This window comes from Morone saxatilis, unplaced genomic scaffold, assembly GCF_004916995.1.
Source record: "Morone saxatilis isolate NCDOM2014 unplaced genomic scaffold, NCSU_SB_2.0 Contig0, whole genome shotgun sequence".
Taxonomy (NCBI): Eukaryota; Metazoa; Chordata; class Actinopteri; family Moronidae; genus Morone; species Morone saxatilis.
Genome location: NW_023339650.1, coordinates 10653374 through 10676151, shown reverse-complemented (window position 1 = coordinate 10676151; position 22778 = coordinate 10653374). Strand labels below are relative to the sequence as shown.

At 40.3% G+C, this 22778-nt stretch overlaps 3 protein-coding genes across 4 annotated transcripts; 1 reads left to right on the top strand and 2 right to left on the bottom strand.

The window, feature by feature from the left end:
* The first annotated feature begins 3266 nt into the window (after positions 1-3266).
* terf1 (telomeric repeat binding factor (NIMA-interacting) 1) lies at positions 3267-8437 on the top strand. The gene is made up of 10 exons (XM_035674092.1): positions 3267-3506; positions 4091-4186; positions 4709-4836; positions 5243-5329; positions 5440-5589; positions 7247-7356; positions 7456-7482; positions 7645-7742; positions 7921-8039; positions 8193-8437. The coding sequence occupies exons 1-10, from the start codon at positions 3323-3325 to the stop codon at positions 8352-8354; spliced, it is 1161 nt and encodes a 386-aa protein (XP_035529985.1). The 5' UTR covers positions 3267-3322; the 3' UTR covers positions 8355-8437.
* A 141-nt stretch (positions 8438-8578) lies between these two features.
* Positions 8579-12381, bottom strand: LOC118337765 (somatomedin-B and thrombospondin type-1 domain-containing protein). 2 transcript variants are annotated; one of them, XM_035675957.1, is made up of 5 exons: positions 11799-12381; positions 10666-10860; positions 10469-10547; positions 9712-9888; positions 8579-9392 (listed from the first exon to the last, which is right to left on the bottom strand). In XM_035675957.1, the coding sequence occupies exons 1-5, from the start codon at positions 12022-12024 to the stop codon at positions 9275-9277; spliced, it is 795 nt and encodes a 264-aa protein (XP_035531850.1). In that variant the 5' UTR covers positions 12025-12381; the 3' UTR covers positions 8579-9274. The 2 variants fall into 2 exon arrangements, with proteins under 2 accessions (XP_035531850.1, XP_035531134.1); XM_035675241.1 differs by lacking the exon at positions 8579-9392 and having other exon boundaries at positions 9558-9888.
* A 7120-nt stretch (positions 12382-19501) lies between these two features.
* si:ch211-171b20.3 lies at positions 19502-22691 on the bottom strand. Its single transcript, XM_035654122.1, has 7 exons — positions 22346-22691; positions 22221-22266; positions 21950-22044; positions 21428-21566; positions 20796-20903; positions 20634-20695; positions 19502-20111 (listed from the first exon to the last, which is right to left on the bottom strand). The coding sequence occupies exons 1-7, from the start codon at positions 22548-22550 to the stop codon at positions 19972-19974; spliced, it is 795 nt and encodes a 264-aa protein (XP_035510015.1). The 5' UTR covers positions 22551-22691; the 3' UTR covers positions 19502-19971.
* Between the last annotated feature and the right edge of the window lie 87 nt (positions 22692-22778).

The following is a 22778-nucleotide window of genomic DNA, read 5'->3' as shown; positions in this document are numbered from 1 at the left end:
TATATATATATATATATATCCGTAGTGTCTTGGACTGTAATTTATTGTGTTTTATTGTGAACAAAACTATTTTCAGTCAAACTTAAACCCAAAGGAGTTTTATTTTTGTCTTTTTTCTTGCTTTTGTTTTACACTGACTGAAAATATCCGTTGTATGTTGCCTTTGATACCAATTTTATTGCTGGAATACTTGTTTATTGTTTCAGCATGACACTTGGCTGAGTGTATTAGTAGTGTGTTTGTGAGAGCCACACAAACCAGAATGATACTGACAGGAAGTATGTGGGCGAATTCTTTGTTTTATTTTTTTCTTTCTTTTTCTTATTATCATGTTTGTTTGTTTTTTGTTTGTTTGTTTTGTTCTCACAGAGAGGTGTGGAATGTGCAATACCGCATACTGCAATCTATGCAGGCCAAGAATTGTGGCACTTTATTTTCTGTCTATGGGATTTGTAAGTGTACAGGCAGAAATTACTTGTATTTTTCAAATGTTATATCTTTAATATGAGGCAAAACAGTATTACAACTACCAGAATCTCACAAACAATGCAAATGAGAATTTGACTTTTACTTTTCATATTATATGACTGGCATATGCTGTCAAGCACCTTCATGCCAGATATCCATGGACCTCAAATTTGATTATCAGTGAGAATAAGGATCGAAAATTGACCACTTTTGGCCTTTTATATTGCTGTTGGATTTCATTTAAAAAAATCTAACAAATGTCTGTGAAAGATATTAAGATAATCTAATTTCAATGGCCACACACAAAGGATTTTATGTTTTTTGTGAATTAACGTTGAGAATGATTCTATTTTTTCTAAACCAAAATGGAGCACGACCACAATTTCCTGCCATATGGTGGTTGAAATGATGCGTGCCTTTTCATAACACTGCTGTTTATGAGAAGGCAGCAAGTCATTTTGCTTTGTTCATATAGCACTGTACAGAAAATTCTAATTTTATAGGAGAAATCAGGTCTTTATGTAATAGATACAAGTAATGTTATTGAGTTCTCAGGTTTTCTATAACTCTCTGATGTTCCGATTGGATAGATTCTCTGTTTTTTCTTTAACAGCTAATGTCAACTAGTTACTTCTGTACTTTTTGAAAGGTGATGTTGTCAAATCCACATTGATGTCTTGGCTCCTGGAGTAAGGAGTGGCAATATCTCTCCCTCCTCCTGGGTAATCTGTGCACCACATTCAGTGTCCACCCCCATCAGTCTTCAGTGAGGCAGGAAGGAGCACAAACGAAGGGACAGAAGTTTAGGCGTTAGAGTTTAAGAGCTGAGAAGTAGACAGAAAGGAAGAGATGTGTCTAACTGAGAACCTGGAAGGCAGAAATAGATCTCTACTGTCACTGAACTGATACATCTGATTATTTCCCATGCTTACACCGTTGAGTGCTTCAATACCTACAGCTTCAGAGGCTCTAACCCCATAGCATGCTCTCAGGAACAACAATCAATGGGTAAAAGGAAGGCTAGGATACAGGCAGGTTTTGAGAGTTAAGAGGAGAGGTGAAATGGGGTCCTCCCAAATGGTTTCATCACATCAATGATCAGTTGTGGTCCATATTTCCTTTTGTCTGTGTACATACTGTATACCCAGACCAACACAATTTAACTTCAGAGATCCATGTGAGAGCTCATAGAATTGTCTTTCATGTGAAATTATTGATCCCTCATTGGAAACTCGGATTCTTTGGTACTCTCCAAAGTAAAATGTCAGTGGTGGTTGTTGTTGTTTGGGGTTTTCATTTGTCTTTTTTCGTTCATTAAAAAAAGAAAGGTTAGATAATAACCTTCTAGTTAAAACTATCTTTTTCTGTACCTGTACGTTCAATTTTACGTTTTCTTTTCCTTCATCCCTTGTTTGTAGTAACCATGTATCTGTGTTAGCCTCGGGTAATCCTTCATTTTGACAAGTAGGGTAGAGAAACAAGGGATTTGGATTGATCAGCTATATTCCCTTGGAATGATGTTTGTGTGATAATGAAAATAATTCTGTGAGCTGACAGTGAATGGACTGGACTGTGCTCTGTCTTACTGTCTCACAATAGCATTATCATGTGTGATGCTGTACAGAGTGAAAAAGGTTGTGTCTTTATTTTCTCTGAGAGGAATGGGTATTGTCTGTGTCCCTCATGCGTGCTTACCAAACCTTGCTCCCTAAAGCATTGTTTCTTCTTATTTCTCTGTGTATCCTGCCTCTTACATTTTTTGTTTTTGGATTTTTTTTCTGTTCAGCTTTGGAGAACATTATCATTAGACACATTCTGAGCTACAGACTGTTTATGTACAAAGCAACATCTTTGTATGCATGTAGTAGTCCGAACAATTATGTGACCACAGAACACTTGTATGTATGTCAACATTTCTGTAGAGCATTGTTCCCCATTACGTCTATTAGCATATGCAGAATAACAAATAAATGTGTATATAACTTGTGTGTCTGGTGTTTTCTACTCTACAAATGAGCTGTTGTTTGTAGACCACATCAGCAGTTTCTGCATGCATTTTTTTTGCATCTTAAAGATCATTACATAATATGATACAAATATGAGTTAATAAATGCATAGAACTAATTAAAACTAATGTTGCATTTGCAGCAAGAAAGTATGCAAAGTTGTTCTTCATATCCAACATTGCAGACAGATCAGCATTCTGGCGTAACTGGTTGATAAATGATTTATCAGTGGAGGGAAATGTAGTTCCATTAGAGGCGATTAATGGATCTTCACATTTCTGTTGCTTACAAATAGTGATACTGAACATACAGTCCTATATGTAATGTCTTAAATATAAGGAAGCCATACACTTGAGCTAAAGAGGTTAATAATGCTTTATACAAATGTATTGGCCTATTATCACTGTATTTACTGCATTACATGAGGATAGAAAGACAGAATCTATTAAATTCATTGTGTCACAGAGGATCATACTTGCAGCAGGGTTATCTATTACACTCAGGTGTAGCTGTATATTCAATATAAGAAAAGACTAAACATGCAACCAATAAAGAAAACTAATTCTAAGGCGCCATCTGAATTGTATTCAGCTTTGTGCAAACCAAAAACAACAAAAAAGTTCAGAGGGGTTTTATTTTATGTTTCTTGGGTCACTAATGTATAAGGATTTTTGTAATTAAACATTGTAGTTACAACCCCCGACCACCAGATGGCGCTGCAAGCTGTCAAGTGACGCCACACGCAAAACAAAGCGCGCGGAAATCAAACAACTGCCAAAGAAGAAGAAAGAAATGGGGGGGGAAAGTATTTCCAGGAGAAGATCCCGACCGCAAACATAAACATAAACATGGGCTCTGAAATTGACAATAAAAGCGCTACAGACGCAAGTTACATAGATGAAAGTGTCAGTTTTTCCCACGTTACCGCTGTCGCTACTGGGTGGACGTTGGACTTCATGTTTGTGAGCCTGTGTCGGCATTTCAAGGAAGGAAAACATGATAAGTTCAATGAAACGCTTTCCACTTTCGAGGGTAAGTTATTCACAGCTAACAAAGCATTAGTATAGGTGCCTAACTACTATTATGTGAACTACATGCAGCCTCTCTAACTTGCCTCCGGAAATATCGGGTGTAGCTATAAAACAAAGGTGAATTATCGTTAATAATTCATGCTCACAGATGTACAAAACAGAAACAACCTCGTAAAATAAAACGTGAGCCGTTAACTTTAACAGCCAGTGAATTTGAAAATACAAGTCCAAATAAAGCTGCCACGTTGAATGAAAGACTGGTAAAATGTGGCCCAATGTTGACATAAAGTTGTACGAGAAGGCTTTGAATTTATGCGATAACATAACGACGTTAATATAAAGTGATAAAGTCTGTAACTTGAAGACACCTCTAGATTAAAACACAGCTGTTGCTAGCCGCCCTGCTGTGGCTTAAACCCACCTACACCTACAATAACAGAACTCATTTAATCATTATTACTACAATAATGAACAAATTCTCATTCATTTTACCCCTGATACCTGCATTAAAGTGTGTGAATCGGTAATGTTGCTACAGAGACACTTTATAAAGTTTCTGAAGTTTCTTTATCTTTGCTCTTTTAGCCATTTATCAGTGTTCATCTCTGAAAGGAAGACTTCATAATGAGAAAGCCATGATCTGTGCCTTCCTCTCGAGAGTCGTGCACGGAAAGCAATTGGGTAAGTTGTTGCAGTCTGAAGCTGAATTATATATCTTTCCACATCTGCACATTAACTCTGTTTAGCAGCACTGTTTGGGTGCTTTTGAGTGGAAGTTAGTGCTACAGAAAGGTCAGAGCGTACTGTATAATTTACAACATACGTTAGAGTCCCATAGAAATTATAATGACCTGCCAGCAGTTTGGGATTATAAAGCCATCTGTCTTTTCACACAAAAACATATATATATGCAATACGTCCAAAAATCTCAAGCCAATTAGTACATTCCTTATAAAAACTCATTTATATGAGAAAAGTGTATTATTTAGGGTTCTGTTTACAGATGGGCCCAAGGATGTTTACCAGTTGAAACTGTTCCCAGCTGACATTCACACTCATGTAAAAGTGCATAGCTATTAGAGACATGTAGTCGATGTTTTGATGACAAGAAAGTAACTTCAAGCTAAAATGTAAGGCTGAAAAATGTATCTTGTGCTTCTTAACTGCACACACACTCATGTAATACACTGTTTTTCCCCCCAGATGTCCTGTTTGAAGAGGATTCCTGTGTGATGCCTCTGATGTCCGCAGCCAAAATATGGTCAAAGCTAGAGGACACCGTGGCAGACGAAAGCTTGTTCAAAAACATTACCATCCTTTTGATTGTCCAGGTAATCGTACTGAATATTTTGTGGCGTCTGTGTACACAAGATGAGAGAATTTCCAGAGATGGCTTTCAATGTGTCCTGGTGTGATTGCTGGCTGTAACAGATAGATAGCACCAGTTCAAGAAATCGGGTTCAGGTCAGGTCAGCTGAGTCAGTGATCTCTTTTAAGTCCCTTCTTAAAGCACACTTTTATACCTACCTTAATTTTACTTGAACGTTAATGTTGGGAAGTATCTTTTACTTCCTGAACGTTTTTCTTCTTCTTTTAAATTGATGGTTTTATAACTTGTGAAGCACTTTGTAAACTTGGTTTTAAAAGTGCTCTATAAATAAAGATTATTATTTTTAGTCAGGATATTTTGTCCTCATTTTGAGTGGTAACAGTCTGATGCGTTTGCCCCGTTTCCAGTCTGTGGCTGTGTGCATGGAGAAAGGCCAGAGATCCTCTGCCTCTTCTGCCCTCAAGTGGTTTGAGAATAACCATGGATTCCCACAGGTCTGTATGTCCGTTATTGTCTGTTTTCTTTTCACAGCACATGGTCATAACTTGAATATTCGGTGGCCTAGAATCCTTTTAAATTCTCAATTACTAATGTTTTTCAACAGAACTTGGGAGTTAAGCTGTCGACAATAGTGACAAAGAAGGAAACATACCACCCATTCCTTATGAGCTTCACCTTCAGCCGCCTGCTGGAGACAGTACGGTCTTACTTGGATGCCTACTTGGAGAAGAACCCCTCTGACTACCTTCTCAAGGTACAGGACCCGCTCCCAGTATGTTGTAGACCAACAGCCTGTATCAAAATGACACTATGTCACCCCTTCCAAGTTCAGCCTACTTCATAAACTTAGAAAATGTCTGTCTTTCCTAGAATATGTATTCATTTGATTAAATGTGTTTCAACAGATCGTTAGATATTTGGACACTGAACATGCGGGGGAAATGATGAATGAAGAGCTGTTCAGTGTCGTAAAACATGACCTTTAAATCTAAATATATTTAGAGGGGGGAAAAAGAGTTGTGCAGAAAGGCAAAGCACAAGTCTAACATTGTGAGGCAGCTGGATCACAAAATCCTCAAAGAATCTTGCCAGGCTTCACCTATGAGTACAGTGTAGGGTTGTGCAATATGACAGTATAAATCGCGTGACGATAGAAAAGTGTCTATCATTTCGTATTATTCTCTATTGTTTCTTCCTTTTGTCACAAATCATACTACGCAATGTTATTATTCCAATTTTTTCATTTGGATGATGCTTTGCATTCTACTGCACGGCACGGATGCAGGCAAGACATTTGCATGAAGGCAACACAAACAAACATGCAGGAGAGTGAACATGAAACAGAACAGCATCATTGTGAAAAGGAGAACCAGTGTCAGCACACAAATCAAAATGATGAGCTCTTATTTAAAAGAGGGTTTGACTACATTGATCGGATTGGTTGAAGTTCACTCTTGATGGACTGTGATAGACAGATGGTTCATCCAATCACCTGCAGTAGTAGTTTCTAATGATTACTTTAAGGATGGTTCTGTGTAACGAACCATCTGCCGCAGTCAGGTTTTTTTAAAAGTTACTTGGAAAATTGTTTTCCCAGGGTAGGATTTACTTAGTGTATTCATGTTGATAATAAACATTTATACTGCATACATATGGTTTATACCGCTGGCCCTGCAGAACTAATGCCAATGTAAATTTAAAGATCAACTTTGTATAGCTGAAACATAAGGGATGAGAATAGCTGTGCAAGAAAGTATTCAGTCTTGGTGCAAGACATCAACCAAGAGGATTATCCCCACTGAAAAATATTATGAGTGGTGCTGTATTTGATGCTTTAACTTATTAACATATCTGTCTTTTAATACAAAGTGTGAAAAGAATAGTCAGGTTTTTGCTCCGCAGCTGTTTGTGTGGAGTTTCTTCAGTCACACATGATGTAATAGGCAAATACAAGCACAAGGTGTCCAGTGTTTTGCTCCAGCTAACGGCAAGGTTTCACAAACAAATTTTGTAAATCTTGTTCTTGTGCACCGACCTGTTCAGCTTTCGTTCCTCTGAGTAATGGCGCTTTGACCAACTGTACGTGCCGATGTGACATTATCAGTCATAGTTAATTGACAATTTGTCATCAAAATTAGTTGGAAGGGCAAACCGTTAGATTCAGCAGAGCCCTCCTCAGGGTCTAACAGACTCGCTTATTCATGAAAGTTTCAAGTGTGATTTACATGGAGGCCGCTGACCAAGGTTAAACTTTAAAAGGTTATTGTAATGACAGGCCTCATTAGTTTTGCTTTCACATTAAAGCAATACTTAAACCTGAAAGTTAATTATTTTGGAAGAGTATGAAATGGTAATAGTTAGTAACATAATTTATGTTAGTCTGTATTACCGTCTACCTCTCCATCTATCAGGCAGCTACAAAGACGGTCCAGTCATCACAGAACAGGGAGGGTTTGGAGGACACGGTGACACGGGACAACGCTCTGTCAGAAACAGCCAACGAATTAACACTGCATAGAAAGTAGGAAATTACTTTGAACACTCGCAGTTTAATTTTTGAAATGTGTGCACGGCCCATTTATGTTCTGTATTGAACAATATACATCTTTTGTCCCAACAGGAAAAAGAAGAAGGCTGCAGGTTTGAGGTTAGTAGAAATCAGTGTTGAAATGTGTTTTTAATAAGAAACATTTTCTTGGCGTTTGCTGTCTCTCTTTGAGTAGAAATTCAGCAAGCTGTCCTAAACACTAGCTATAGGGCATATGTGGGATAACAATATATGTTGTCACTCTGTATTTCACTTGAACAGAACAAAACGAAAACTACTGTCAACCAAAATAACTGATGTATGGAAACCTGATTCATGCAAGAAGCCTTTAGTCTCTCTCAGGAGAATGTCCAAGAGCGGTAAGTTTTATTTTTCTTCTGCCTATGATGTTTTTTGTTCAAAACTAAACGTATTTGTCTTTAATTTTGATTTTTTTGATTTTCTATAAAATGTAGAAATACATTTACCAGCACATATTTCGTACATATTTCTGAGCATGAACAAAGTAAAAGCGAATGTTAAACCTCCCACCATCAGAGTTGTCTCAGATGATATCTGAGAAGTCAATGGTCTCCTTCGAGAAGTCAGTGGTCTGCTTTGAGAAGTCAATGGACTCAGAAAACAAGGACAAAACAAAAAAAAGAAAACCACCTCAGGTAAGTTGAATCACGCAGCTCATTCAATATTGCGTCCAGTTAATTCATTTCAAATCAAATAAATACACGAAGCATCACTGAAATGCTGCCTTTCTTTTGGGTGGAATTTCTGAAAGTCTAAAAGATTTGAGTTTATGTTCTGCTTTTATTTAGAAATGGACACCCCAGCTGGACAAATACCTCATGGATGGTGTTAAATGTCACGGCCAGGGGAAGTGGTCTCGCATATTATTGGATTATGACTTTGAAGGACGCAGTGGCACCATGCTCAAAGACCGCTGGAGAGTTCTACTGAGGGCACATAAAGTCTGCTGAAAACATGCAGTGCCTCTCTAACTTGTATAATGTAGCAATTTGGTTGTAAATAAAATACTGATTTAGCTGGTCCACTAATTTAACCCATTGCAGAACATAGCCTAATTGGTTGTTGTTTGATTGAATGATGTTCCTGAATGTTATTGGTGTGTTTTTGTTGTTTGCACCAAGAAAGTGTACCACTAGAGGGAACTCAACACAGAATAATAAATTGGGCTGTTTACATTTCCTTCTATGACAGGATACATTTGATAGTATACAAAATCTGTAACTGTGTCCCTCTATTTTGTACAATGTAGCAGTTCTTTAGTTGAAACATGGGGTTAGCTTCTCTCATTTTAAACAGTTGAAATTGTGCTTTTCTGCAGCTCTGTTTGCTCCATGAGAATATCTTACCACCAGAGGGCAGTCAACACTACAATGAGCTGGGCTGCCCCCTGTGATAGAAAACATTACATGGAATCTTTTTTTGTTTCTGTTTCGTAAAGGAGAAAAAAGCACAATTCACAATACAAATGTAAAATAGCTTTAAAAGTTAAATATTTTTGCCAGAAAATTGTCAATAAAGGAATACAGCAGTGGCTTGTTTCAATAAAGATATGCAAACTTAATTTTCATAGGTGCTTAATGTGTGCTAGGAAAAGGTGAAATAATGTAGTGTCTACACAGTATGGTGCAAAGTTACACAGAGCAAATGTGCATGGTGATTGCAGTGATTTGAATATGCTTTTATATCAGTGAATGGCATATTTAATAGAGACAATTGCATTGCACCTCCCTCAAGTCTTAAGTCTTCTTAGTATTGAAAGCATGGAGACGTCTGATCTGAACACAACATTCCAGTTTCATTGCTGAGGGGAGCTTGGCTGTGAAATGTTCTTGTGGACACCAGATCAGAGTGCTGCGGTGCTTGGTTTGGATCAGATGAAGACGAAGCTGTGTTGTGGTGGACAGTTGCACTGCTGGGTTTGCTGGATCTTCTTCCATGTCCCACTGCACTGATAGTTCCCCACCGCCTGCCAGTGGAGCACAGCTTCTCTGCAACACAGTCACAGCCACGGTTGTTTATGGGTTTTCACACCATTTCTGCAGTCGACTGATTTACTGCCTTGCTCAAGGGCACTTTAAGAGTAAATTCAAAGGGAGGTGGGAACTGATCCTGCTCACTTTTCTCCTGGATAAAATGGCTGTTTCATGAATTGGTTAAGCTTTGATTCTGACTCTTAAATGAAATAAGGGCTGATCAAATGGCAAAACCAGAAAAATACATTTAAATGTAAGATGCCTAATCTGAACAAATACGCAGCCATAAACAATTGCGGAGAGAACATGCATATAAAGGTTCATAACTTCATACTTGTCTGATTCCTGACCATCTCCTTGGCACCTCCCACTATTGTTTCTCATGGCAGGAGGTTCACATGCCACACACACTTTAAAGCCTTCTGTAATGTAGCGCATCCAGTGCGTGTGTGGTCGGTTTTCCACCGTACAGTGGGGTGTCCGGGACTCCAGTGTGAATTCCACACAGAACCTAGAGGGGAGAAGGGGTCAGGGTCATTAGATTCACACTCTCAATCCTGGGATATTGGGGCCAATCAATCAAGATAGAGGACACAAGAAGACAATTTATGTACGCAATAGGAGGACATCACCCAGTTTGTGACTGGCATAGGGATAATTTGTTTCATCAATGTAGTATGGACACACCCATTATGACATGGGAATAGTTGATTCAGCCAATGGCTATACTGTAAGCTGCACAAAATAACTCACCTACTGTCATCTAGACCCTTTGTGTATGTGCTTTTCATGTAACAGTCCTTATTAAAGTCTGAGTGTTTCATTTCAAAGGGTTGTGGGCAGTCGCGCGGCATTAATGGTTTGTAGACAGACATCCAGGTGAGCAAACACCTCCTGGTAGCTCATGCAGATAGAGGAAAAGGTATCTCTTTTTTTTTCAGAATGGTTTGAGTTACACAGCATAATGCTAAAATGAAGTTAACCCCTGGCTGCATTCATGAACTTTTCAACTCTTGAATTCACAGATATGTGAGGCTGTGTGCATTTTCAGAATATTTGGGGAGGCTTTAGGAGCATGATATGAAACCTACCCAGGGTCTAGGGGGTTTCCATAGTTGTCATGCTTGGGCCTACCCTTGCCAAACTCCATGCTGGTGATGAATGCAGGACCTGATAAGAGAAAGAGAAACCAAGTTCAGGTTAAGCTGATTTAAAGTGCAAAGTCCAAAGTTGTAACTTTACAAACAAGATGAAACGGGGAAACTATATAAAAAATGTGTTTATGTACCTGAGTTGTGTCCACAGTGGCCGCCCTGGTGGTCTCTGTACTCCCTGCAGCCGCTTCGTTGCTCCAGGCTTGGACAGGGTTCTCCGCTGTTACTGGGCTGCTGCTCTACGTGACGTACACGGACGCGTACCGAGGGCTGGCAGGGCTTGGCACAGCCGCTCCAAAAGCTCCAGTCGCTCACAGCACAGTCCTGAGCTGGATGTTGGCACCCACATTGTGCAAGAAAGATTATTACAGGATACCTTCTGTGGTAGCAAACAATCAAACCTGCCCTGAAACTCAAGAGATGTTGACCCTGACTCCTTCAGTTCACAGTGTGTGCTGAGGTGACTCTTCTGAGTCACAGCAACAGTGAAACCTTACAGCGTTTACAAAATGAAGCTAAATATTCAGGAAATAACTTAAGATCAATGAAGCATTGACTGTGACTTGTAGAATTAGTGTTCCCTGCTCCACTACAAGTACTTTGAAAGCAGGCCAAGTGAGCAAACCCATTCAATCTCCAAGTCCTGTGATTTTTCTTTTCATTTACTCTCTGTGCTTGATGATCAAGCTTTGATGTATTAAGCATGCACATTTAATGACTGCCAGCCTAAAACACATATTAGGTACGCTTGGCTTGTTTGACTACAACTGTAATTGCTACAACTGATTGACAGAATCACATTCTTCAAATATTTGTACTAATGCCATTATGTGGGCCAGTCCACTGAAATGAGGTTAGACGCAGAGCTGCCTGGGTTATTTGGTGAACTTATTACTGCCTTTTTGTGACTGAACAGCCATGACACACAAAAAAACTAGTTAGAAGGTGAAGAATACCTAGAACAAACCACGCATGAGAGTTTGACAGGACTTAAAGATAAATGTGCTCAAACAATTTCACATGCCTTGGATGAATATGTGATAAGCAGCCCGGTAATGACCAGGTACTGAAAATAATCTCCTCTTCTCCAAGCTATCTTTATCTTCTCTCCAATAGACAGATTCAGAAGATCTTCAGGTTATCTCATGCGACAGGTTATCTTCCACCGGTGTCATATAATTAAGGTGTGTGCAAAGAAAAAGAAAAAAACAGCACCTCCTCTTGTGATTCATTCACACTCACAGCGTCCCATTCATTCATCCCTCACCTGGGCACTCTGTGAAGTAGTCGAAGCAGCAGTCCTTGGTCCTGACGCAGCCCTCGTCGCAGTAGCACATCCCATACACACGGTCCATCCTCCAGTCAGTGGACTCGCAGCTCAAGTCTCTGCCCCTGCAGCATTTCCCTGAGCAACCCCCAAACACCAAGTGGTTCTTTCCCAGACTAGAAACCACCAGCAGCAAACAGGCAAATTCCACTGAGGATCCCATCATGAGGGGGGTCAGGCCAGACCCCTGGAGTAAAACACTAGCCTCTTACTTGCACTAATATATAATTTCTTATTTCTAAGTGTATTTATTCCCTCCCTGGTCCTACTCTGTCATACTCAGGACCGCGAGAGGGAGAGGTTGGAATACCAGCCAAACCCTGCCAAGACCGTGCTCTGCCACAGGAGCCCTTGTGACCTGGAATTCCTGTCTCTGTCTCCTGTGTCCAGCCCCTCTGTTTACCTCCAGAAACAGGTCTGCAGAGCAACCTACAGTACGGAACACCCCATTCCAGCCCCCAGTCAGACTCCCATGTCTCTCATATTGTGTGTGCAACCTCTCCCTTCAGAGCTGGTGTCTCTCTCTCCCTGTTCCCAGCTGAGCACCTCCCTTCACTCGATCACACAAGGGAGGAGACAACGAGGGCAAGGGAGGGGTGAGCTAGTGAGTTTGGAGTGCGCTCTGCCTCCTGCTCTCTCTCTCTCTCTCTTGCCTCTTTCTCACCTGTCTTGTTGTTGTTTACCCCTTTTATTTCTTACCGTCTCCCTGCAGAATTACAGTGACCCTGATCTGCCAGTCTTGCCCAGCCGCTCTCTGCCACCCCAGACCTCTGAGTCCCAAAAGAAAGGGAGGAATGTGAGCAGTTGGCAGGTCTCCAGACAATTGTGCCAGGGGGCCCGCTGAGTGTTGTAAAGCCACCCTTTGGTTCTCACCTCTCTCCCTTTTTCTCATTCTCATACTATTGCTATTGTTACTGTAATCTAACAGAAACACTACAATGTAACGATTTTCTCTGTTACATTTTGTGCCTTTATTTGATGAATTAAGTTATCTGATATGTTATTCGTCGAAATTCTGGGGAAAAGGCTTATTTGCTCTCTTGCCAGGTTGGATGAGAAGATAAATACCTCTCATATCTGTGCACTAAATATGGAGACACAGCAACAAACTGCTTAGTTATGCATAAAGACATGATTTTTAAAAGCCAACCTACCAGCTCCTCTAAAGTTCACTAATAAATAAATCTCCTTTGTTTAATCCATACAGTAACTGAAGTGTAAAAACAACATGTTGCTTGGCAATCTCATGCTGAAAAGACTCCAAGAAGTGACTACCTGGCCAAGAAATAGTCCAGCACATTACCCCATAAAATTACAACCAGTTGTTTTTACACTTTGGTTTTTATACAGCTCTTGGCAAGAAAGTGTATTTCCTAAAATGTCTATTTGCTTAAGGGTCCTGCAATGAGACAGCATGCATACAGCGGGGCTGTGAACCAGTGAGCTGGAGCTCCAGTGTACATGACTATTTGCAGGCCAGGATGTGGCCTTAATTTACAACTCTTGACATACAGTGCAGGCGAACAGTAGATCACAGATTAATTTCATATACTTTCATTCCGGAGAGGCATGTCTATGACAACCTAAGCCAGGGTAATTGTTTTATCTCATTAGGATGGGGGCTTGTCTTTGACAGATTAACAGGTATATTAGATTTGCTGCTCTGAGTGAAATTAAGACATGTAACAAGTATTTTTATTGCCAATGTAAAAGCTGATAATCCACATGCTACTTTGCTCTATTTTCACTCTTTCCATACCATTTAGTTTCCATATTACTGTAAAACCCAATTTTAAGGGAGACTTTCCACAAATATTCATGCATATAAATTTTAGGAAACATTAGACATTATTTTGCCAGGGGACCGACAGCATTTCTTACTGTTTTCTCAAGGAGCCTGAATGTCTGAGGATGTTTTGAACTCCAGAGGGTCAGCTTTTATTTGAGTAGTTCCACCTCCATCTCATGGGAAACAAATGAGGCCTCCGCAGGGAGCATTAGCAGCGAATGAGGCCTCTGTATGCCGACTGCTTTAAACGGAGCAGATATTTGTAATAATCTGGATACTTTGCCTCTGCTGTCTTGAAAAACAGCTTGCGGAGGGCAGAGGGGGGTCTGTTTGGGTGCTTTGATTCTTCTTCTTGCCATAAGCAGGTAGGTCAAGCGACAGTAATAGCCTTCATCTTCACCATAATCATCAGAAGCAGCATCACTGAGCATGTGTCCGAATCAGTGTATATTAATGTTTGAGGGGAATGAACCCAGACTGACCTCAGAAGTGTTTTGATCATTTTAATCTATACATAATAAATATGGCGTCATTTAATGGATAATCCTTGATGTAAATTCTTATGTTATAAAGTTTCTCTTAAAAAAATTCTGCATATTTTCAATCATTTTGAGAGGGTGTAAGTCTAATAATGCTTTATGTTGAGAAAAAACACAAGGGATACTCCTAAAAAGTCACTAAAGCTAACACACACTTTGCATTTCCAGTGCTAATTTCATCAGCCCAGCTGCATCAGTTAGTTTGCTATGGCTCCAGCACGTTAGAAGTGCACATCAAAGCATGTGTGTTTTACATTTGACAGGCCCCCAACCCTGGACCTCCCGCCCTTACTGTGCACTTGTCAAAGACGATCAGACTTCTGCAGGAATACACCCTGCTTGGAGTTTTCGTAGTGTATGTGAGCAGAGAGGAAAGGAGATTACACCCATGTTCATTCATCTCTTACACCTGTAACTATGTGGTCTTCAAACTCTGTCACAAGCTGCCATGTCACAGGTATGACAGTCAGACACACAAGTCATTTTATTGGACAGACGCGGGAGATAGTGAGAGATACAGAGAGATTGATTGGATTCAGCAGGGAATGAAAGTGTGCGTGCCACTAATTCTTGTAGCGGGCGTCAAGGAGACGGCAGGGTGAATCCTAGCTCTATCTCGCCTATGTGGGGAATGCAAACTGTGGCTGTCCCCATGGCAACCGCTGACCTGCGTTGCTATAGTTTCAAAACCTTTTGTTGACAAATGTTAGAATTCACCTTTTCATTTTGCCACACATTGTAAAGGTACGCTGATGGTGTCACCTCTGACCAGTATAACACCCACTCCCTATCTCACACACGCACACATACACACGCACACACATGCACACACACACACACACACACACACATGTATTTTGTCCTTGCTTTTGTAATTACACATGATAGGGTCTCATTAGAACCTGAATGCACAAAGAGCTTATATTGACATATGTGCCGAGTCCCCTTCAGCTGTCAATAATTTATCCATTTTTACTTTTGACTGTCTGACCTCATAAATATTTAACCTTAACCAAATATTTAATTGGAGTTAGTCAGACTAATTGCGAGTTTGTCTCTTTCTGTTGAGTGCAGTCAGTTTCTGTCCCATGAATGGATGCCTTTGTCTGCTATTTACTGTTACAGTTGTCTCCTACTTCCTCCCTCCGTATGTACATCTGCACATTTGGTGTGTTTAGTGTGCACTGTCTGTTTGTGTGTAAACTGTACGTGTGTATTTGTCCATGTGGTGGCATTTGAGAATGTCTTTAATCTTATTTCTTGTGAATGATGTACCTGGTTATGACACACACAGTAAGTGTGAGTATGAGTCATTGTTTAAAGAGGGGAGAAGTTGGATGTTTGACTTAGCTTGTGTCATCAGAACACGGCATTCAGGCGGAGGTTGATCTGGGAAACAGATAAGTGAGGCTGAACAGGTGAATCCAGGGGGAAATACAGAGATTTTCCTCCAGAGAATTTTAGTAAAAAAATAAAAATAAAATAAAAAGTACTTACATGTATGTGGCATTGCCTGCGCTGTACCTGAGGATTACAACTGGCATCATGACCCTCAATTCTCTTCACATCACACTTACATGAGCATCTATTTGAGTAGTATATCCCACTAATGATGCTCCATTCATTACAGGCCATTACTGTTCAATAGTTTATGGATGATAGACGCTTCTCCAGGGCTGCAGAGGACTTATGACACTCTCATCAGCTCCGCAGGCTGACTGGCCTTGGAGCAGAGCCAATGTAATGACAACAAAGGCAGTGATATTGATGAAAGTTTTTCCTCTGCCCGAACCTGACATCATCACTGATAATTGTCCCCTCATCAGTCACCTATCTTGGCGTATACTTCCATATGTGTGTGTAAATCAGTGCGAACATTAGAAGGCAGATGAGGCACGGTGTGTGGGTGGGGAGTGAGGCTGACCCCTGCCTCTGAGAGAGATGAAACTTCAGGTAATAGTAATGGCTATGACAGAGGGAGCATCTATCAGTGTGGATTTCATAAATCATCCCGGGAAATGTCATAGAGCAGCGGAAAGGTTAGGTCCCTGTGTATGTTGCTCTGCCAAGGGCAAAGTGTATAAATATCACAAAACCGCAGGAGCTATACATCAAGGGCTGGCACTGAAAATCATTTTACAGAATTTCTCAGTCGTGCTTTGACTTGCACGTTGTTGGCAAACAAGTCAAATCTCACTCATACCTGGCAATAACAGACACTTTTGAGGCATGAGAATCAAAAGAATCTCTTCACCTGGCAGCTGTAAAAACTTGTATGCAAACATTCTTTAATGATAAGAATTATCTTTTTTTTTTTTACTATCTTGTGGTTCCAGACAGGGACCGCAAGCAAAGAAACTTGTGAATATTTGCAGCACAATAGGTTCCACTGCCATAGATTTGACATCGTTTTGGGCTCTGCTGTGTTTGTATGACAGCAAAGACTAAGATTTGACCTCTGGGTGCCCCACTAGAATACACAGACTTACATGTTACTATGGGACCAGGAGTTCCTGTTGACACACGTTGCTTGTTTGTTCTATCATTTGTTTTTGATTGCTGTGTGTCTATCTTTTAGGATCGTTTAACAAGCTTCTTTATAGCCTGCCACAACAGAAGAGGCAGAAGTCGGAGAGTTACAGCCTTTATAAAGAAATACTTTTTGTTAACTGGCTGGAGGTCTTTTATGTTAATTTCTTGGTAAATAGAAGATATGATGCTGTAGGGTATGTGAGAGATAATGCGCCTGATGGAGACTGCACTGCAGTGAGCTCACCAAGCCTACATCTATCAGTATGAAATGTGTCAAGCGAGGCTGCAGCTAATGATTATTTTAATTTCTGATTAGTCTATAAAACATCTGAAAATAGCTAAAAATGGTAATCACAATTTCCAAGAGCCCAGTTGTCTTGTTTTATCTGACCAACAGTCTAAAACCAGAGAATAATTCATTTACCATAATGCAAGGGAAGGACAGGCACATTTGAGAAGTTAGGGGCCTGAAAGATGCAATAAAGCTCCATAAGGGGGAACTGCAGAGTGGGTTGATAATTCTCTTTGGTAAGTCACAATGAGCCACCCTTCTCAGATTACACATTTGACCCAATGTCGTAATAAAAATATTGATTGTAGCCGAGTTAACTTCAGGTAGTGCACTGGCACACTGAACGGCGAACACATCGTCCACATTAATTATATAAAGCGTTGATCTTTGTCCCGAGACCCAAGCTGGCTCTTTTCCCTCTCATACCGGCCCAAACATATTTAGGGCACTTTTGATTTGAGGCGTTGGCAAAGTTATAATTTGGCAGACGGGCTACATTCTCCGATCCCTGCTGATAGAGTCAACTGGCACAACATCAATTCAGGCGTAACAGTAACACAACCTGGCTTTTTCTTCACTACAGCACTGGTTGAGCTGGGGACATACACTCTCCCCTACTGCTTTGATAGAAAATACTACATTAGTAATAGTTTGTGAAATAAAGGAGCAAAAAAATGTTTTATTAAACATAAAAGTCCATTTCAGGCTATTAGCATTTTTCACAATTTTCAAAAATTGACCCTGGCTGATTTAAATTGAGTACTGTACTCTGGTTAAGAGCTCCGTGGATACAGTGAAACGATAAACCACTTGTGGGCAGGCCCCTGTACAGCTCTTATTAAAGACCTCATTGTTGACTGTTTGTTCCAGGTCATTTTGTTTCACTACACTTTAAAGGGACGGTAAAACCCTGTAAGAAGAGGGAGACCCGGCCTCCGTTTGAGCGTGAATACAGCCCCTTCACTTAGCATGAATAAGGGGATGGCTCTGTGTTTCTAGGTCACTGTGTGTCCCTGAAATGAACACCTCGCCATCCACAGGGAGGGAGTGAGGAACACAAACAGAACCTAACATTTGACAACATCACATTTGTATTTAACAGGGAGCTTAGGGAGACACTTTGTTGACTGTCCCCCCCTCCCTCCCCAGACTCTTCTGTCTCCACTTTGTTTAATTAAATGGAAATTTAAAAAAAAAAAAGAGAGAGAGAGTGAGAGAGAGAATGAAATAAAATCCTTGATCTTTCATTCGGAAGTCTTTCAGATCATCAAGAAGGCCTTGATCACTCTCAGGCCCATTGGCCTCCCGTCAATGATCTCAGTAACAGACTGCAGGACGCTATCAACCTTGAAATGACAGTAAAGTAGCCATCTTGGCTATTTTTTCCCCATAACATACATCAGAGATCTGTGAAGCAACCCAAACAACTTAATGTGGGAACTTGAATTATTGTTTTTATTTATGTTTCCTTATGCTATGTGAAATATTGAGGACCTTCAAAGTAAAATATTCAATCCACGAAGAAAACATAGATTGTAGAACAAATAATAGCTTTTTTTCTTCTGCTTTCTCTTTCAAATAAACAAACCTTTGAGCAAGATGAGAATTATGTAACACACAATGCCTTTTCTTGGGTAATTTTACAGTATTTTCTTACAGTTCAGTATGTCTGTGGCTGTGCTGGCTGCAGCTGTGGCATCTGCCTTCATACCTTGTGCCAATTATCATCTGTAATACACACTCACATGGCAGGAGGTGAATCTTTGTATCTTTGACACGATATGCAATATGGCCATGCCTCATGCCTTTATGCTTTTGTCATTCCCACTGTGATAACAGTGGAGTTCTGTGAACAGTAAAGGCCACATTTTGCACATTTTGGGGAAAACGTTTTCAAGTCAAGACAAGCACAAAGAATTAAGATAACAAGCTCAATCACTCTACGAATTGAATTACCACATTTTAAACGAGTTAACTCTAGTTGCTACGTCATCAAATAATAATGAAATCCATTTCTCCCTAAACAAAAAGACAATTGCTGTGACTGCTGTCTTTGTCAAATACAATGAACAAGACTATTCAGAGACAAGAGCTGCCCTCCATACAGCCACAAAACAATGTATTATGTGGGAAAGTACCACATTCTGGTATCTGGGGGCACAGTTTTGTGTCTGTTCTGTAGATATGGAATGCAGATTATGTTTCATTGCAATCTTTTAGTCATTCTGATTACTGTGCTGGTCGATATGTAGTGTTCATGCCAAAAGGAAGGGGAAGCTCCCTTTATTAGCTCTGCTAGAAGCTACATGACAAAAGTCAGGACTCGGGGAGAGAGAAAAAAGTTCTTAACAAAAAAAGTAATAATAATAAAAATAAATTTATTTAATTTCAGGAAGACGTTTAACAAGGCACAATAATGGTTTTGCTAAACTATTTAATATGTACATAGATATTTCACATACTTAACAACTTAATTAGTCTATAACGGCAATATTTGAAACACTGTTGTAATGAGATGCAAGCTTGACAGCCTCTGTAACATATTAATGATACAGTGATAAATATGGCAGTATTACATAACAGCCATTACAAGCCATTAGAAAGATAAAATAAATATCTGTTCATGCAGATGCTGAGTGGAGGAGTACCGGGAGCTGGGAGTGAGGATTGAAAATATTCAATAATATTCATCATCAGCATTTATCAGTGGAGCAAACGCTGCAGTTTACCACGGTAAATACTACATGTAAATCACTAAAAGAGGAGCTCAGGTCAGGAATCCCAGAAAGTGAAGATCAGCCATGTTAAGCAGGAAACTAATATCACTGAGGACAAACAAGCAGTTAGAACGAGCCACTGAAACGAGCACGGTCCACCAAATGTTTTATTTTGCTCAGACGTCGTTGGCACAGACTCAAAGGTTTTGATCCTTAACCAGGGTGACTGGGAAGAAGGTGATTGTCAGGATGAAGGTTTTCTAGGTTTCCGCATTTTCTTGAGCTTTTCTTGTCTCACCGTCTCTCCCTCCAAAGAGGACAGCTCAGATATCCTGTGGATGAAAGAACGAGAGGCTCCAACCATTGGGTCTGGATACGACTGGCCTGTATGGCGAGAAGCAGAGAGGGATGAATTGAGGGAGAGAAAAGAAATATTTGGATAAGAGCTTAGCTTGAATCAAAATCCTCACACTATGCTGCTTGGTTTTTGTTCTACATCTGCTCATTTTGTGAGTAGTATTGATTTAATACTTTATATCAATTAGGGATGATGTCTTGGATATTTCTGCCTAATCAGTAAGTGCGATTGGTATTTTCAGTGTACTGCAGTAAATCTAAATAAAAGTGTACAAAAAAAGAGAAAGGTGCGGTATTTGAACTTTAAAACTGGGGAAAACAGTTGAAATGATAACCCCTCGCTCCACCTGACAAGACGAAACACTCCCTTTCTCCATGTGACCCCTTGTCCCACTTTGTAAAAAAAAAATGACGTGTTTGCTGCTAATAAATCAACGCCATAAACACGGGTACAGGTTGAAGGTTGGACTCTCCTGCTCACTTGCTGGCTCCAACGACAACAACAAATACCTGTCTTGGCTTCACAGTCATAGCATCAAGATAACTCACTTTTTTGATTTGATTGATCTTTAACAGTCAGTAGGTTGGAGGTTGGATAATGCACCTTAGGCCTGCAGAGCAGAAGGAAAGCAGAAGGGGCAGAGGTCTGATAAATAATTGAGAGAATTATCGATTGGCTTGATCTGATTTAGTTTGTAAGGGCAAAGATACCTGCTGAGCTTGCAGTTCTCAACTGAGAAGGTGTTTCTGCCATTGAGGACTAACGTGGAGGGAAAGAGGATGGCTGGACTCGTGTTCAGTTCATATCTTTCAGTGTAGCTGGAAGACAGAATTGAGGATGTTATGGACATATGATATAAAAGGCTGTTGGGATAAATCCTTTGCATTAGCATCTATATTTAGCTTTTACACTTATAGATATGTACAGTATGTTCTACCAAATATTATTTAAGGGTTAAGTACTGTGTGAACGTGAAGGCAGCTTTCTGTCTATTCACAACCAAACCAAACTGTTCCCACAAATGGAGGTCTAATAGTAATACATTATCTCATTATTGTGCAAAAATAATAATGATTTAGTTTTAGCTAGAATGATGTGCCCCGTGTTACCACAATATTAAACACTAAAAGCAATCAACTTGAAATGTTCTTTTTGTGACTGATAAATGATGCATGTCAAAATATTAATTGTATCTGGCTTCCTTTTTCCCCCCTCATATTCTTGTCACTTATCAGACAGTGACTCAGTCTAATTACTGCAATCTGTGCAGCTGTCTCCAGAACTATGCTGTGAAGAGTGCAGCTACAACTACTGCACTGAGTGACATTAATCCACGGGTTACCCCAGGGTGAAGGGCCGCCCAGCATGGCTGTGGGAAAGCTCCTTGGACAGGCTGAAAGGATGCAGGCTGCCAGGTCTGTGCACATGGTAGTCTCTTCGCAGCGGAGGAATCACAGTTCTGGTCCTCTCTAACCTCGTACCTAAGAAATAATTACATAGCCATACAGAACTGACATCTGATATGAAGACTGCAATTTCCTAAAGGGATATTTATAGACGCTATAAAGCAAAGGGGGGGGTATGGTAAATATATACCTTTCATAAATCCTTTAAATTTCAATTAAGTCTTACATTTAAAGCGACTGACCCTAACCCCTGCACTGAAATGAGACCTGTGTTCATTATATAGGAAGACAGCTCCACCTACTGGCTGTGAAGTGACAATCCAGGAACAAGCATTAAATTCAATGTGAATCTTCCATAACCAAGTCAATGCTTGGGTCAAATGTGAGCCACATATTTCTGAGTCTGGAAATATAATATAAATCTCATAAATCTGCACTAGTTAAATTCTTATTCTTACATTTCTTATCATAAAGAAAGTGTCTCCCACAGATGTCCTTCTCCAGGGCATTGTTCTCTGACTCCAGGTGGTCATCTTTGGCTAAGTTAGGTGACCTACACATAGATTTAAGAGAGAAACAAGAACCAGACATACCAGCACACATGGGGTTTATAGAAAAAGGTGAATACCACCCAGAATAAAGACATATACGGTACAGCAATGTGTGTATTATTCTCAGATCCTCAATCAAGTGCAATACCACTACGGATATCCATCTGACACAGCTTACCCTGCAGCTATGATGCCGCTAACCAACGTTTTCCAATCGCCGGACTCTACAAGAGATGAATGGTGTTCAGCATTCATTTGACATGTTACCGTGAAGCTACCTGCGACTTCAATGAGCGTACTCACTGCTCAGGGGTTGTATGGCAGGAAATTTCCTCCTCATGCGATTATTTTGTCTGAGAGCTGCTTGTCCTCCACCCGCTCCCATCCCGAAGTTCCTGTACGTCGGATATCCAACCGCATCAGGGCCGCGCTGGCTGCAATTCGAGCTCGCCCCTGATATTAAAGCCTTTGCGGTAGGTTGCGATGCATTAACCTGGTAAGTCATCATGTTGGAGCGGCCATACAAACGCTAGCTGCAGACATTAACCGGTTAGAGACCGAACACGTAACACCGGGTCATTGTAACGGGAAATTCGCACAAACGAGTCATCCCCGAGCAGCGATGCTAAAGCTGCAGCTCACTACGGTAAATGCTTCCGACTCACCGCGTCGCTATGGCAACAGGCTTCATTTGAACCGTTACTCGGTGCTAGTAACGTCAGGCCAAAAAAACCCA